The 17,559-nt window shown below is 41.0% G+C and overlaps 4 protein-coding genes across 6 annotated transcripts; 2 read left to right on the top strand and 2 right to left on the bottom strand.

Moving 5' to 3' along the window:
- Window positions 1-617: 617 nt before the first annotated feature.
- Window positions 618-6,067, top strand: LOC136551799 (BTB/POZ domain-containing protein NPY1-like). Its single transcript, XM_066543341.1, has 4 exons — window positions 618-1,164; window positions 3,316-3,385; window positions 3,899-5,068; window positions 5,187-6,067. Exons 1-4 carry the CDS (start codon window positions 1,103-1,105, stop codon window positions 5,742-5,744), a joined length of 1,860 nt encoding a protein of 619 aa, XP_066399438.1. The 5' UTR covers window positions 618-1,102; the 3' UTR covers window positions 5,745-6,067.
- Window positions 6,068-6,348: 281 nt separating this feature from the next.
- LOC136551798 (ubiquitin-NEDD8-like protein RUB1) lies at window positions 6,349-8,290 on the bottom strand. The gene is made up of 3 exons (XM_066543340.1): window positions 8,022-8,290; window positions 6,776-7,035; window positions 6,349-6,647 (listed from the first exon to the last, which is right to left on the bottom strand). Exons 1-3 carry the CDS (start codon window positions 8,112-8,114, stop codon window positions 6,539-6,541), a joined length of 462 nt encoding a protein of 153 aa, XP_066399437.1. The 5' UTR covers window positions 8,115-8,290; the 3' UTR covers window positions 6,349-6,538.
- A 2,757-nt stretch (window positions 8,291-11,047) lies between these two features.
- LOC136549851 (cytochrome c oxidase copper chaperone 2-like) lies at window positions 11,048-13,147 on the bottom strand. Of its 3 annotated transcripts, none has more exons than XM_066541275.1 (3): window positions 12,994-13,147; window positions 12,115-12,243; window positions 11,048-11,622 (listed from the first exon to the last, which is right to left on the bottom strand). In XM_066541275.1, the coding sequence occupies exons 2-3, from the start codon at window positions 12,194-12,196 to the stop codon at window positions 11,396-11,398; spliced, it is 309 nt and encodes a 102-aa protein (XP_066397372.1). In that variant the 5' UTR covers window positions 12,197-12,243; window positions 12,994-13,147; the 3' UTR covers window positions 11,048-11,395. The 3 variants fall into 3 exon arrangements, with proteins under 3 accessions (XP_066397372.1, XP_066397373.1, XP_066397374.1); XM_066541276.1 differs by having other exon boundaries at window positions 12,115-12,227; window positions 12,994-13,141; XM_066541277.1 differs by having other exon boundaries at window positions 12,115-12,232; window positions 12,994-13,138.
- A 64-nt stretch (window positions 13,148-13,211) lies between these two features.
- Window positions 13,212-16,538, top strand: LOC136549850 (uncharacterized). The gene is made up of 5 exons (XM_066541274.1): window positions 13,212-13,500; window positions 13,602-13,662; window positions 14,328-14,435; window positions 15,080-15,389; window positions 16,293-16,538. The coding sequence occupies exons 1-5, from the start codon at window positions 13,360-13,362 to the stop codon at window positions 16,312-16,314; spliced, it is 642 nt and encodes a 213-aa protein (XP_066397371.1). The 5' UTR covers window positions 13,212-13,359; the 3' UTR covers window positions 16,315-16,538.
- The last annotated feature ends 1,021 nt before the right edge of the window (window positions 16,539-17,559 follow it).

Raw genomic sequence — 17,559 nt, 5'->3', positions numbered from 1 at the left:
AAAATGCCCTTAAGTTTAAATATGTTATTAATTTTTTTTGAGCATCTTAACGACTTCAAATAAAAAAACTAAAAACTAGAAAGTTGTAGATCTTGTCGAGATCTATAATTTTCATATAATTTTTTTTTTCATTTAATTCCGCAAAAAAATAATATGATTTTTCTAAGATATATTAATCATATCAAATCATATTTTTTTGCGGAATTAAATGAAAATAATTTTTATATGAAAATTATAGATGTCGACGAGATCTACAACTTTCTAGTTTTGAGTTTTTTCATTTGAAGTCGTTAAGATGCTCAAAAAAAATTAATAACATATTTGAACTTAAGGGCATTTTTGTCTTTTCACACCTGCAGTTTGATGGCGTTAGAGTCTAAACTGACGGAAGTGGCATGGAGGACACGAAAAAGTTGGAGTAGTGGCGCTGAAGACCGCTGAATTTTTTTTAGAGGCACACAGAAAATTACGATATTTTATAATAGCACACAGGAAAAGTCTCAAAGAGGTGCGCAGGGGAGGGGAGGCACAGCCGTATAGGGAGGGCAAAAAAGGCTACTCGTACGCCACAGCACAGCCTGGGGCTCTGGGCAGAGACCAGAGGGGCAGGGAGGGAGGGAGATGCCGTATTGACATTGCAACAAGCAACGAGAAGGGCGGCTTTGGCAGGCGGAGGCCAGAGAGCAGCAGAGGGAGAGAGAGAGAAAGAGAGAGAGTTGGGTGCGGTGCAGAGACCAGAGACGGAGCGATCGAGAGAGCCAGAGAGAGGGGAGTTTAATAATATCCCATCACTCACACGCCACGGCATCATTGGCCTGCCCGCCTCCTTCCTCCTTCCTGCTCCTCGCTCGCCGTTCCTCCTTCAAGCGAGTCCCAGCGCGCCCCGCTCCGCTCTCCCTTCATTGCCGCGTTCAATCCCACTCACCAACCTCCTCTTCTTCGTTGGAGCAGCAGCAGCGGCACTGCAAAGCTCCCGGCTGCTTGGTTGCTTTCTCGTGCCGCGGTGCGCGGTGCATGGGAGCACGGTTCTGAGAGGAAAAGGAAGGAGAAAGGCGCGCGGGAGCCAGCCGGCCGGCCGGGGAAACAGAGGGGAGCAGGCAGGATGAAGTTCATGAAGCTGGGCTCCAAGCCCGATGCCTTCCAGTCCGACGGCGCCGACGTCCGGTGAGCACACACCTCCTTTCTCTTCTCCCCTCTCATACTTTTCAGGCAGTCAGGCTCAGTGCGGTGATCTTTGCTGCCTTCCATGTATGTTCTATGGCGTCTACCCAACGCTGCTCCCTAGGATCGCCGCATCTTCTCGATCTTGTAAAAAAAAATCTGTGCTTTTCTCTGTCGGACGCTCGCGTCCTGCTGATTAAGAACGAACCTGCTCGGTCGAATGATGCAACAGTACTGTTCACTCGATTATATAGGGGTGGCGCCAAAAACTCATCTCTTTTATTTCCCATCTACTCATTTGGAGGGATTCCTTTCGAGAAACTAGAAGAACATCTCTGTTTTGTGAGATGATGGTGAAGGCGGCGGGTGCTAACATGGGGGGTGGTTCGAAACCGGACTGTCCTGCTTTGGTTTCAGAATAACCAACTCTTTTGTCCTTTCGTGCCTCGTTCCTTGATTTCGACGTGACATTGTACTTGGATTTTTTTTTGGGGTTACATACTCCCACATACTCTTTTTTTTTATTGCCAATACCACCAAATTCGTTCGTACTTACCGTTTCCTCCAAAAGCTTTGACCTTTTTCATTCATTCGTCTGAACCCGCCGCTTGAACGGACTATAACAATGCTGTATTGCTATTTTCTTACCAGTTTCCACGTGTTTTTTTTTGGAGTTGGGGGTTGGGAGTATTCTCTGCATTCTATTTATCTGTTGTATGCTGCGATTTTTCTGAACTAGATCTATGTATTTATTTTTTTTTTTTGCAAAATTTCGCGCTGGCATTCTTTGTTTCTCTTGGGATTAGTTGTTTGTGTCCATCCCCTTGTCGTCATACTACTTGCTAGCTGTTCAGCGATTTGTTTTACAGTGATGGGCAATTCTCTGATTAAAAAATTATTCTCGTCGAGATGCGATTCATCATTGGGTCATTGAGCTGAAACCTAGTTTATTTTCATCACTGTTCTTGTTTATAACAGGTTTCTTGGTGTCCGTTAGTGCTGTGCTTGCGTTTGAATCGGATTGTTCTATTTTATTTCCTGGCTACAAAGTATGGCTTTGTTGTAGGCTTTTTTATCTGAATTTGTACTTGCTTTATCTGCTCTTTTGTGGCTAGTGTAGGTCAGATCTGAGGGGTAGAAGCATTATGCTTTACTCTTGTGTTATTATATGGTAGATACCACTACGTCTTGCTGTTTGATCTGGGCAACTTGGTAAAGTTAGCTGGACTAGTTTATTGTTAAGGAAAGTTGAAAACGATGGTCATCTCACCATCTTCCTAATCATTGATCAGCGTTCACTTTTCCTTCAGTTAAAGAATCCACCGCAAGTTGCTTAGTCACCAACTTATCTTTTGAAACAATCCAGTAGTATTTTTGCACCACTGATGAGTGCAAAGTGGCAGTAGTAAGTGGCACTTTCGTGTTGGATCTTGTGGTGATATGCTTTTGTGGTTGGTTAACCGCACGAAGGAATTACAAGATCTCAGTTTGGGCCATCCAGATTCTCCGTATGTGGGGGAAAGGGTTGGTGTTAAGCTCAACCAAACATGAGAGATTTTGGATCTTAGTGTCTAACCCATTGCGCGCGTGTGCTGTTTACCAACTCTAATGACGCCTTTGGCCAACAATAGTGACTCCTTTGGTTGCTTTTGTTAGCTGAACTGGAATAACTGGAAAGGGGCCTGTACAGTCAAGTGATTAGGCCCTGTTCCTTTCACTGAAAAGCCAGGCTGAAAAGTACTGTTTGCTGATTTGTTGTGAGAGAAAAACAATATACCATCGCTGAAAAGCTAGGCTGAACAGCTACTGCATGTTTGCCTCCATTATTGGCCGGTAGTTCAGGTCTTTGACAGGTCTTTAGAGTCTAAGATAAGCTTTACGCGTACATTGTTGTCGATATGCCTGACTACTGATGGTGTATCAAAAGCCATGCATTGGTGGGACATGCAAGTTGACTGTGGAGTCTTAATCTCTGGCAACTCTTAGGTTCATAAAGTTTTGCTGTGCATGACTGATGTAGCGATGTGAGTAATCTGAAAGTGAACTCTCTATTCTGACTAAACTACTTATCTTTCCGTGACTATTATAAGGAATATATCTGTGTATTATTCTGCAATATGCCTTTTGCTTACAGTTTGTTGCTGATGCATGCAGATATGTGGTCTCTGACCTTGCAACAGATGTTGTGGTGCATGTTGGTGAAGTAAAATTTTACTTACACAAGGTCGGTGCCCAGTATTTTCTGCTATTGCACTGATTTAGAATTGTATCATTTTTTTTAGAATAATGACAATGGTTTTCTAAGTCAGCACTATTTAAGATACATATTTCTTCATGTCCTGAGGCCTTCTGGCCTAAAAAACAATTTTGAGGGGTTATATGTCATACTCTAGTAATAGAACGTTCTCACATTTATGGGCTCTCTTTCCTTTATCTACCAGATACTACTTCAGATGTTCCTTTTTACTGACCTTTCAAAAAAGAAAAACATTCTGTGACAATAGTTCAGCTGAAAATTCAACTGAAGGAAATTTTTGTTACTGTGGGACTAAATAATCCTGCCACCAATTACTTGCTGCATCTTATCTGCAATTCGCTTATGTTTTACTTTGGATGCTTTTACTTTTGTGTTGGATAGTATTCATATACGCAACAATATATGAGTGGCTATCGCCTTCTATTACAGAGATGACTATAAGTTTGAAATATTTATGTTTGATTTGGTTGTCATATACAGTTTCCCCTCCTTTCCAAGAGCAGCAAGCTTCAAAAATTAGTTCTTAAGGCCACTGAGGAGGCAACTGATGAGGTTCGCATAGATGACCTTCCTGGGGGAGCAAAATCATTTGAAATATGTGCCAAGTTCTGCTATGGGATGGTGGTCACCCTCAGTCCACACAATGTTGTAGCAGCAAGATGTGCAGCGGAGTATCTTGAAATGACTGAAGATATGGAAAAGGGGAACTTGATATTTAAAATTGAGGTCTTCATAAATTCTAGCATACTTCGTAGCTGGAAGGATTCTATCATTGTTCTCCAGAGCACAAAGGCCGTATCACCATGGTCTGAAGAGCTGAAGGTTGTGGGTAGATGTATCGATGCCATCGCTTCAAAGACATCTGTGGATCCTGCCAATGTAACCTGGTCATACAGTCATAATAGCAAGAAAGGAGGAACTTGTGCTGAAATAGTCGAGTCGGCAGGAAAACCATCAATAGCTCCCAAAGATTGGTGGGTTGAGGACTTGTGTGAATTGGATGTTGACCTGTACAAGAGAGTCATGGTTGCTATCAAATCCAAGGGGAGAATGTCACCTGAATTGATAGGAGAGGCGCTTAAAGCCTATGCAGTTAGATGGCTGCCAGACTCCTACGATGCATTGGTTGCCGAGGATTACATGAGAAGGAATCAATGTCTGGTCGAGACAATAATATGGTTGTTGCCATCTGATAAGAGTTCAGGTTGTTCTTGTAGATTTCTCTTGAAACTGTTGAAAGTGGCTATACTAGTTGGAGGTGGGGAGCACGTTAAGGAAGAGCTTATCAGAAGGATCAGCTTCCAGTTGCACAAAGCTACTGTTAAGGATCTCTTATTGCCTGCTACTTCGCCTAATGATGGTACATATGATGTTCGGTTGGTGCATAATCTTGTCCAGAGATTTGTTGCAAGAACTGCGCTGTCTCATAATGGTGGTTTCATTGAGAAGTCTGATGAAAAGATGATTGAGCTCAACTTTGAGCAAGAATCCACTTTGTCGGTAGGAGAGCTTGTTGATGGCTACCTGTCTGAAGTAGCTTCAGATCAAGACTTTTCATTGTCAATGTTTGTTGAACTAGCGACAGCCGTGCCAGAAGCGGCCAGGCCTGTTCATGACAGCCTGTACTACGCAGTCGATGCATATCTCAAGGTATGTTCAAAAGATAAAAAGGCAAACACTTCATGCATGTTGCTTGATGTTCAATGGTTGCTACTGACATTGTTTGATTGTTCATACTATGAATGATAAATTTGTTCTTTCTAATCAGGAACACCCAGACATAAATAAATCTGAGAAGAAGAAGATTTGCAGCCTGGTGGATGTCAAGAAGCTCAGCACAGATGCATCCATGCACGCCACACAAAACGACCGCCTGCCTCTCCGGTTGGTGGTTCAGGTCCTCTTCTTCCAGCAGCTGAGGGCCAGCTCAAGCAAAGAACTTGCCCTGATTGACAATGGAGAACATGCTTGCGCACGGCCTATGCAGGATCAATGTGATCCCTGTGAAAGGCGGATACCGAAGCATCCAAACTCACTAAGTAAGCAGGTAACAAGCCTGAGCGCGAGGGAGAGCCAGCACCACCGGATCAGCGAGCACAGGGGCAGCAGGAACAGCTTTAAGGACCAGATTGGGGGCATCCTGCTGCAATCGCGATCCAGGAGGATCTTGGACAAGCTATGGAGCAGCAAGGGGCAGGGCGAGCATGGCGGCAAAGGCTCGGAGACGTCTGGTAGCTCGCAGAGCCCACCGTTGTCAGCAAAGCCTGCAGAAGTGAAGCCCTCCCCTCTTCCCCCTCTTAGGAACAGGAGGTACTCTGTTTCTTAGTTTTTTTTTTTTGGTTCTTCTAGTTTAGAGCTCTGGTTTAGGTTGTTGTACATAAGGTAATCAGCTGCTGCTCATCCTCTTTTTGTAAGCAGATCAATCTGCTGTTCTCTATGTGATCATCCATGCTGTAGCTTTTACTGTAGTGTAATTTCAACTGGGAGCAAATCCAGGGCCTGCGTTCTTGAAAATGTTTCTGTGGCAAAAGTAAAAAGAAAAATCAACACAAACCCTTATCAGATCACTAGACTTCGTAACAGGATCACATCACGCAATACTGCCATCACGAATCAATCAATCTTATCTTCAAAAAAAAAAAAAAGAGATAGTAACAGTACAAAAGATGAGACAAGTGAATCTGGAATTGATAGATACAGAATGTTCAGACAGTGTGCGGGGACTGATCACATTCTCTTTGGTTGTATAATGGCTAAACAACAGGTAATAATAAGTGGGGAACTACAATATATATAATTATATAAAAAAGAACGAGATTCATGTTAATCATTTTTTCCGTATTTAGTACTAGCGGATGCAACCACACCCATGGTATGAAAACTGATGAACACAGCAACAAGATTCAAATAATAACAGTGGGTAAAAGCCATGACAGATAAATCTGGAACCATTCCGTTGAATCAGATATCAGATAATAACATGGAAGACAACCCCTTCCACTGGGCACAGGCGCAAAGCTGATATATGTTATTATCTCTTTGCAAGTTCCACATCACCAGGCCTGCACAATTCGCAGCCAACATAACAGTTTATCTGACTGCTACTTCATCAGGTTTAGACTAGTAACCACCCCTCAGAGCAAGGACAAGATGGAGGACAGAACCACCCTCGATGTTGTAGTCCTTTGCGGTCTTATCATCAGCAAGCTGCTTACCAGCATAGATGAGCCTGCAAAGGTGCCAAAAATCGCTTCATCAGCATCAGATGTCGGGAAAGCATAATTGGTTTCAAGTAGAATAAGCATTTTGAAGAACAAATAGTAGCACTTGTGGATATAACCAAAATCTGCATGGTACCTTTGCTGCACGGGAGGAATGCCTTCTTTCTCTTCAACACGCTCCTTGATCCTGTCAATCGTGTCAGTGGGTTCAATGTCGATCTCGATCTCTTTTCCAGTGAGAGTTTTGACCTTGATCATGGTTCCACCCCTAAGCCTGAGGACCAAATGAAGAGTTGATTCCTTTTGGATGTTGTAGTCAGCCAGCGTGCGTCCATCCTCCAGCTGCTTGCCAGCGAATATCAGTCGCTGTTGATCTGGGGGAATCCCTTCCTTGTCCTGTGACAGTGAAAAAAATAACATGTCAACTATTTAGTATCCAAATTGCAAGATGTAGTGACCACTAAATAACAGAACATAATGATGATATCTCCAAAGCATGATCCAGGTCATGGTAGGAAAAGTTTTACAAACCAATGACCTATTTGTCATAGTCCAAGGTTGCACATAAACTTTTCAAAATAAGAAATTATAAGAATGCACTATACATAGACTACTGAAAAAAGGAGATAACTTGGGGAGAGCAAAACAACAGAGAGAATTTCTAGGGGAATAAAATAAAGGATGCCTAACAAAACACAAACACTTGGCCCTTAATTTTTTAAATCATTGAACTCTATAATAGGCAAAATCTAAGATGAGCATTCTATCTAGCGCATCATGCACAGATATGTATGGAATTAGTGGAAGCATCTATTCTTTTTAGAAGATTAACTTAAAAAGTCCATATATATATAGCAATAAAAACAAGAGAATATATTCTTCTTCGCATCATAATGGATTTAATAAGTATTGCTGCGAGTACAAGGAACTGAATTTTTTATATTATATACAAGCTGTATCAAATTCTATTGAATGAACCTACTTTTAAAGGAGCCTAGCATAATTGCTGCAACTCTAGCGTGCTTCAGTTGTATCGTGAAAGAAATATGAAGATATGATCCCATTTAGGCGCAATTGTATTTAAAACAACAAAAATACACATGGTACTGGACATAATATAATGCTTCGTTTGCTCAAGCAGTCAAAAACACGACCTTCCAGATATGCTATATTTGCTCAGCCTAGCAATCCAAACTATCTCAATATATATAATCCCAAAACTAAACCTCCACATTAATCTGACCGGATCAATCCAAGTAACATCGGGTGAACATCACAACAATTAGGGCAAACTTGGATCGATCGAGCCCTCGATTCGTCGCATATAGATAGGTCAAAACAACTCGCCGGTAGCAACAAGAACCAGGATGGGGGGCACGCACCTGGATTTTGGCCTTGACGTTGTCGATGGTGTCGCTGCTCTCCACCTCGAGGGTGATGGTCTTCCCCGTCAGGGTCTTCACGAAGATCTGCATCTTCTCCTCGCCTCTTCCTCCCTCGCGCTAGGGGTCTGGGGACTAGACGGCGCTGAACTCGAATTGCGTGAGAACGAAGCCGAAGAACGCCAAATAAATTCTTTCGAGTTTCTTCCTTTCTTGGGTTTCTACTCGGGTTGGGCGGATTTATAGGGGGGTGGCGGCGGCGTGACCGGGTGCTCCACCACTCCGACTCGAGTTAACGAATTTTATAATTATTAAATAATGCTCCTGTATACTACATCTGTCATGAAAAAGGATGGGTTACGGTTTCATGTTTCACTAAATTTTCAGTAAATAATATTTATATTTATGACTCTAAATAAATTTATTATAAAAATATATTTCGTAATTAATCTAATAATATTTATTTAATATTATAAATATTTATATTTTTTTTATTTATAGTTAGTTAAATTTGATATACTAAAACATGCTATTATTCTAGAATTGTATTCTTTCGAGGACGGAGGGAGAGGACGGAGGGAGTACTACGTAGTTATTTCACTTTTTTCATAAAAAACAATTAAATAATATAGTGATTATATCTGTTCAGGCTATTTATAGAAATAGGTTCTAAAAATCCGAACTAACGATTTAGGCCCCTTTGGAATGCGTTTTCTCTCTCTCCTTTTTTTATGTTTTTCTGTAAAAAAATTGATTCATGTGAAATTACTACGTTCCTTCTAGAAGGACCTTTAACCTCAATGTTAAACATTACAGAATATACTTTTATAAAGCATATAGCAAACATTGCAGGAAATCATGTTATGATATTAATATTGACATACAGTGGTTGACCCAGGGCCCGAGAACCTTGGGTGCTTACTCGGGCTCCGGTGCATAGTGAGACCTTCATCGTATCACCATTTGTCCAAAGCTTCACTATGTATGACCTCATTGACCGTCTTAAGCATTGCCCGGGTTCTATATGAGTGCTGGGTCCGCATTGTTAACATACATAAAGGACTTGGAGAACCGTTGAGGCACTAGTAAGGCTCGACGAAAAACTCGAAGCTCGTTAGCTCGTTCGGATCGTGGCTGGCTCGACTCGGCTAATAACGAGTCGAGCCGAGCCAAGATTTTAGCTCGTTAGCTATAACGAGCCAACTCGAGCCAGCACGCGAGTCGCTCGCGAGCTAAACGAGCCAATCTTCCACGAAAAAAAAATCATTTAAGGTTGTTAGATGCATGAATACTATAGTATTTTATTATACTTGTATATATATTAGCACATATTAATTTTTTTATTCGATTTAAGGTTGTTAGATGCATTTGTTTTGTATTATTATTATTCTCAAACTTTAGATAAATGCAAATATTATATTTTGTGTATTTTTTTATATCTGGCTCGCGAGCTTAACGAGCCAGCTCGAGCTTTTAACGAGCCGAGCCGAGCTGGCTTTCTGGCTCGTTAGGATAACGAGCCGAGCCGAGATAGCTCGTTATCTTAACGAGCCAGAACGAGCCGAGCCAAAACGAGCCGAGCCAGCTCGCTATCCAGCCTTAGGCACTAGGCATTCGAACTTGAAGATCGGATAACGTGTGCAACTCAAGTGTCACCTATATACCATGTATAGTGAAGCTACCATGCCAATTTCTCATATACGGCTTGACAATACAATGTTCCTTATATTGCATATCACATTACATGCCTTGATCATATACACAATATTTTGTTTGCTCTGGATGAATTTAAAAGTTCTTCATTTTCTTCTTTCAATAACAATTATTATACATATAATTGGCTTATAAAAAAATCCACCTCCACATGTACAAGAATAAAATAGTATAACTCAAATCACAAGTATTAAAGGGACATAGTTCTATGGACTTCTCTCATATGCAGTCATGCATGTGCTAAGCAGTTGGCACTTTTGATATTCTGCTCAATTAGAAAAGTTGAAGCTTCATAAACAAAATATAGGCTATGGCGAGAACGTTTCTCAATAAAATAAAAAGCTATAGCTTCATGAGAAAAAGCTATAGGTTAGATTGGAAAAAAGGATCGCTCAATAATTTTTTTACTCAATAAAAAATATATCTTCAAACAAAAAATATTACTCACTAAATAAAAATCTAGAAATATATTATAATTTAGTGCGACTCTCGGAAAAAAACTCACATTCATTTATCCTGTTTCAACGTGTGGTCAACACAATTAACATCGTTTATGCTGTATAGTCACAACATAATAGTTCATTTATTATTCAACTCAGCACGTAAGCAATCTTTTAAAAAAATCGTTAGCAAGATTGAGATGCATTTTTTTTTACCAAGAAGCTGCTTTGTGAAAAAGAAAATTCCTTTGTTGCCATCCAAATCTGATTCCTTTATTACCATTGAAAATTATGAGTTTCCTTTCAATGCCATGGATTCTATTCTTTTTATCCCTTATGTCAGTATAGATTTGGACGGCAATGAAGGGAACACATAATGACATAATTTTCAGTAAAAATGAAGGATTCGGTATATTTAGATGATATGTACCGTCATATTTTGATGATGCTTGAAATGAATGATCATCATCGATCGCTTGATGATGATATGTATACCGTCATAAAGAAACAAAGCAGTCCACCCCACCAGCACAAAATTCTCTTTGGAAAATAAAAAAGATGATAATAATAAGAGAGAAAAAGAGAGCTGCGGGCTTCAGATTCGCTCCAAAGTCAGTGCTTACATTCCACGCAACCCTGAAACATGAAAAGAAGGCATTTGTGTGCAGAACCTACGCATGTTGGCATCCACACGATATGTGCACCGGCACCAACCACCACTGTACTGTGCGTGCGTGGCACATAGTGGTGCGGGTACGTGGAGCTATGGAGGCAACAGCCATTGACGACAAAACTACAACGGTGTAGAGGGTAATATCTTCTTCATTTATACATCACTAGAACAAGTCACTGAAAGCTCTAGCCAGCATCGTGTAGAGGGTAATATCTTCTTCATTTATAAAACTTTTGCAACATCTGTTCCATACAGTGTAATGCTCAATCTCCAACCAGTGGACCAAAAAAAGCAACTTCCATATACAAATGTTCCATAAAGTATCATGAAGAATTGCAGATATGTGAGGCACAGAATGCATTGGAAAAAGGCACAAACCCTCTTGCAAACTGGCAATGTTCAGGGGGATTTTCCCCCCTTCCGGTCTAGAAATAAAACTGTGAGTTCTTCCTATCACTCTACCAGAAGTTCTTATTCATCATGCTGTTCATGATCAAAATCAGATTACTGCAGAAACAGGTGTGGAGTTGCCATGATGGAGCAACACGTCAGATGCTGAACCCTTCGGCTCTCAGGCATTGCAGGTGGGCTTCGATGAACTTTCCGCAGGCATCCTCACCATTCTGCACGATGCAGTCGTCTCTCAGCTTCTTTGTATCTGGGCAAGCGCAGCAGATCTTCTTTTTCGGCTTCGTCTCAGGTGCAGGAGCTGTTGTGGCAGGTTGCTGCACTGAATCTGAAGCGTCAGTTTGCACAGATGCAGCGTTCCCCATATCTGGAATGAATTGAAACAGCAATGAATGAATGAATCACACAGGATGGGCAACGGTTGTATTGGCAACAACATGAGATTTTGATGAATAGAAACTTTATGCGATACGTGTTTTACAGAATTGAAATTTCTAGAGATTTTTTTATATGATTACTCTCAGTGGATACTGTATTTATACACCAGAACCAACCTAATACAGCAACATGGATCCATTTAGCGATAGAAGACTCTTCAGAGGCATGAAAAAATGGTCACCAAACAGGGACACTGATAAAACCGATCTAATTTGGCTATGTGTCAATAGTGTCCAGACAACTCAAGTTGTTGATGTTACACTAGACATTAGACAAGTTATGGACTTATGGCCAAAAGTACTCTAAACAAAAAATTTAGAACAAAGTAAGGAATAAGAACTTCTGGTAGAGTGATAGGAAGAACTCACAGTTTTATTTCTAGACCGGAAGGGTGGGCCTGGTGCAAGCGGTAGAGTCTTACCGCTTGTGACCGGAAGGTCCCGGGTTCGAGTCGTGGTCTCCTCGCATTGCACAGGCGAGGGTAAGGCTTGCCACTGACACATTTCCCCAGACCCCGCACAGAGCGGAAGCTCTCTGCACTGGGTACGCCCTTAAAGTAAGGAAAACATAAACAATGGCAATTTAAGTAACCAGGCAAAGAAGACAGAATAACAATAATACTAAGACATTTGTATCGTATCCAATTACACTTCGTTCAGGAACGTCTTCACTCTAGTCAGCAATAAGATTTAGATTATCAGATATTCCACTGGTAACGAGGCATCCTATATTAAGACCCAGATACTTTGGCATGTATCTTGCAATGCTTGATCAGCATGCTGTTTTACTACTTGTCCTGCTTGTGCAATTGTGAACCACCTTAGAATTGGAGCGAAACTAGGCTTTGATGGGGTTCAGCAATGGCACGTTCTTCACATATTTGTGAAGAGCTCCTATTGATGGTCTGCTCGAAAAAGATGAGAAATATCCATAGGCGCCAAGGAATTCCTACAATTTGGTTATTTGTGCTCGTAATTCAAAGACTGTTTGGTTGGCAAGGGTGCCTTTCTTAAACAGAATCTAGCCATTCCCCACACAGCATTTGGATGCTGAATTTTCGCTTCTATGGGTTCAGTGGCAACCCGTAGCCTTCAGGCTAATCCCCTAGCAGAATCCTGAAGACAAAATCGAAGCGACTATTCTCTCCCGTATGCAACTACCAAGGTGAAAAGCAAACCAAATCATAAACCTTTTACCAAGAACAAGCATTATTAGCCACCACTCTGCTAGCCTAACGACACAGGTGCTTGCTACTAGCAATGAACTGGAGCGAGGAATTAGGGTTACCGAATGGAAGTACCTGGAGCCGAAGAGAGTGCGCAAACTCGAATCTGTTACCCGGATCTGACTCAAGAACAATCAGCAATCTCTGGAAGTCGAAGGGAAAAGCAAGGAATCGCGCCGCCGCACGCGGAGACGAGAGGGTTCTGGAAGAGACGGTGTGGCGTGGAATAAACGCGCCGTCTCCGCCGTCACGCACGGCCCAGGCCCGTTTCAGGGACACATCCGATCTGAGCCGTTAGTTTGAGATCTAACGGTGCGTGGTCGTTCCACCGAACCGTCCATGGGCTTGCTTGGACACGAGTTGAGAGACCGCTGACTCGCTGAGTACGGCTCGCGAACCAGTCTTCCTTGCGTGGCGGCAGACGAGAGAGGGGGAGGGATCATGGTGGCGCCGGACGTGAAGGCGGAGGCGATGAAGCTGATGGATCAGCGGGGTGGCCTGGAGGCGGAGATGGACGCCATCATCGCCCGCCTCACCGCGCCCGGTGGGCCGGGCATCACCGGCGGTCTCGTCGACGCCGAGGTGCCCTAAGATCCGCAAAACCCTAACCTAAACCCGAAATTTCTTGTCAGTTTCGCAGTTTAGGCGCTAATCGTTGTTTGTTTTTGGCTCGGTTGGTTTAGGGTTTCCCCAGGTCCGACATCGACATCCCGAACGTTCTCGCCCAGCGCCGGAGGCTCGCTGGTATGCATTGCTGTGCTCGATTTTCTTTGCGACGCAGTATCTTACAGTTTAACTAGCTATATGTTCACTCGTGACAGGCGTTATTTAACCAGCTGTTTGGTTTCTCAACTTATACACATCTTTCTAGAATTTGGTGCTTTTGGGGGGGTGGGTGGGTGGGGGTAGGAAAAGGGGATCTTAGGGTAATTGATTGAATGGGTTGGTCCAGTAGGCAGTGTATTGAGTATTTGAGTTGCTGCAAGAGTCAGTTCTGTTTAACAGGGCACTAGGCAGCCTGTGGCCTGATGATTCAGTCTGGTAGAGTACAAATGCGATGCTCTTGCTGTTGTCCACAGCTGAAAAATTAATAAATTTCTACCAAATGCTAGGATTCTCATCCAAAGGTGGGCGAGGTATAAGCCTATTGGGATAGAGGATAGGGACTAGGTTGTGCTGGACTCATGAGCTTATAGTGTAGAGTAAAAGAAAAGCATCTTTGCTGTTAAATGTATTTAAAAATGTTGATTGGTTGTCTTATGTATCTGCTTCAAATACATTTCCTTTTCTTTCTTTCCCTCCTTGTTGGTGGCTCATGTTGGGTTTTATCTATAGACTAAAAGCCTTTGTTGTTATTGTTGTTGTATAATATTATGCTTTCCATTTACATTGTTTGATGCTTGTTTCAGAATTGCGAAATGATCACAAGGATGTTACAAACAAAATTGATAAAAATCTGGAGATTTTACACTCAGCAAAGTTATCAAGGAATGAGCAATCAACCTCGAGGAGGTCTGGTAAGTATACAAACAGTATCTTATCAAATGACAATGTCATTAACGGTAGCATGCCGCAATCTGTTGAATCGTTGTCCAATTTAATCTTCTTAAATACCAAGAATCTGGACTAGATTGGAATGTAAAATAATTTGAGTAGATATGATCTTTTAGGATATTCATTTTTATAGTTCCGCAAATGCCATCAAAATTGTGTCTTGGAAACAATGAAAGTTCAAAACAGTAAGTTTCATGATTGGAGGGAGTTTTTTTACCCCTACTCTATTATGACACTGTTTTTTCAGTGAACACCGCAGTAGCCTGGTTAAAACCTATAATACTCGAATTCCTTATATGCTTAATAATTCTGCAACTTGTGACATCGTCAATAAAAAGTATTAACAATATGAGAATGGTTTTCAAGGAGTAAGGGCAGAAATATAGAATAATCAAGTTATAACAATATTTAGAAAAAAAAATCAAGTGATAATAATGATCTTAAATTTTAGTATTTGCAATAGCCATGTTCTTATTATGATAAATATCTGTTTATGCAAAAATGTGTGTTATACCCGAGGCATCCAGTTAACCAAAGATGGCCCATAGACTTGTTGAACTAAATGCGATTAAAGTTTCTGATCTCTGTGATATTTGATTTCATGCAGATACAACAGGTCCTTCACACATTGGATCATCTCAAAGTGAACCTATGGAAGAGGACCATGTGACCAAACTTCCATTTGCCATGATTGATGAAATCACAGATGGTTCTCCTGCTTCTTTGGATGGTTTGCAACTTGGAGATGAGATAGTAAAGTTTGGGAATGTGGAAGCTGGTGATCAATTGCAGGAAAGGCTCATCTCTGAAGCTCTTTCCAATGAGGACAGTCAAGTATCTTTAGTCATCATTCGCCAGGGATCAGCAATGAATTTAACAATTACACCAAGAAAGTGGCATGGAAGAGGACTTCTGGGGTAAGTTTTACTATATCTGGGTAGTGGGCATCAATCCTTTTAGCATCTTTCTACGGTTGTCTACTGTGTACTAGTTTGTTTCGGCTGGTTTTGGCTGATTCAATAGTGTTATGTGAGAGAGAATAAGCTGAAACAAGCTGAGCCGAGCCGAGCCGAACACGCCCTTCATAGCTGAAGAGCCCTTTTGAAGTGTGTCTTCTAGTTATGTGTTTATTTGGTTGCTTTGATTGCCATGGTAGGTCTTCCAGTTAGTCATGTCCACTTGTTTAGAAATCCATATGTGGAAGCTGCAAGTCTTCCAATTTAATGCTACCAAGTTGATACCAGATAAATGTGACATGTAGAGTCCCAAGTATGAGATCGCTAGCTCTATTGCGCTGCAGAATGGTTGTCAGATCCCTATAGTTTCCTTTTGATACCCCTTCAAAAATATAACTTTTCACAAAACTTGTTCAGTTAGATTCTTAAAGACTTGCAGAGGGAATCGGAATGACACTATAAACTTGGAAGATTAGCAACATTGGACAATGCACACCTGTTACAACTTGCAGCAAGTAGATTTTTTTGGGTACTATTTTATCTTAACACTAAAAAATGAGTATTAGTTAGTAATGCTGTAGGATTTGATTGACAAAGATATATGCTATTCTTCAAAAAATTCATACAAAGCTATAAACTACTAGACCACCGATTAGTAAGACAGCTGCCTCTTCCATGTCTGCTCTTTGTTTGTTTTGCTGTACTTATTTTCGCCATCTGATGCCAATGTCTCAACACCTGGAATCAAAGCAAATGATAGCTAGCTGGCAAACTTATTTGTTTACTCGTGAACAAGCTACAAGATCCTTCTTGTTCCCTTGCTGATGACTTTGTTAACTCCAAGTTGGTTTCTGGTTCTTGCAGGTGCCATTTTCGAATGCTATGAAGAGTCAACGCTCTTCTGCAGAATGAGTTGGTTTATCATGTTTGCACTTGTGGAGACGGCTCCACAGCCGCAAAGTGAACTGATTTAATTGAATGTGTGGCATCTTTCAAAAATACTAATTGCTTATATTTAAGCTGTGGAGCGATTGAAACATACTGGTGTACCAGGTTGCCTTAACTTTGTTGAGATTTTTTACTTGTGCATCGTAAGTATTCATTCTTATCTGCGCGTATCGCACACCAGCTTTAAAACCTTTCAACGTTCTTCGTACGGACATGACATTTTTTTGTGGGTTTCAACAGTTAAAAAGGCGGTATATGGGGATGGGCCAGATGACTTTGATATCATCTTCAGGTACAAGGAGTTTGTATGTTGGCGATGCAATTTAGGTCCATGAGCAGATTAGAGAACCGTTGCAATCACCTTAATACGTTCTGTAGGGATGTTTCTATCACGCTTGATAATGCCGATTGCCATATGGAAATATATGAGGTCAAACAAAACTTTGCTCGTCCGACAAAAGTACAATGCGGTGCTAGTGGCCGGAGTATGGACAGAAGAAAAAGGGAAAGAAAGCGTGCCATTCGTTTGTCAATATCAGTCGTTGAATGCCTTTACGTTTCACCTGCTCTCCGTCTTATGAAACACAGAATGCCCAACCAGAGAAAGAACAGGCTGCTTGCGAAGTGAGAGAAGGAACATGTCGGTACCTTTCTACTTGTACGTGTGTGTGTGTAATATATATATATATATATATATATATATATAGGGAGAGGCTATTCAGTAGCCAGCTACAGAATAAGTTATTCTGTAGCCACCTCCATTTACCATAATTTTATATACTAATTTACGATAATGTCAATATATATTTACTATAGTTGGGTTACTATAACACATAGGGATATTTACCATAACGTTATAGTAAATCACTTAGTAAGGAGTTACTATAATCTCATAAATTAACATAGTAATTATAGTAACTCAAGGTGGCTACAGAATAAGTTATTTTGTAGCCAGCTATAGAGTAGTTGTTATATATATATATATATATATATATATATATATATATATATATATATATATATATATATATATATATATATATATATATCCATTCAAATTGAGTATACTTGTTTAAAAAAAAAGCCCCAACCTGTGCATATAATAAGGCCACAACCAGCTTAGGCCACCAATATGGATATATAATAAGTAGCTGCGCCACCAACCGTTCGCCTGAAAATTTCA

The sequence above is a fragment of the Miscanthus floridulus genome, chromosome 4, assembly GCF_019320115.1.
Source record: "Miscanthus floridulus cultivar M001 chromosome 4, ASM1932011v1, whole genome shotgun sequence".
In the NCBI taxonomy this organism is placed as follows: Eukaryota; Viridiplantae; Streptophyta; class Magnoliopsida; order Poales; family Poaceae; genus Miscanthus; species Miscanthus floridulus.
Note: the sequence above shows the minus strand (reverse complement) of the source record. Positions and strands in the feature narration are given on the sequence as shown.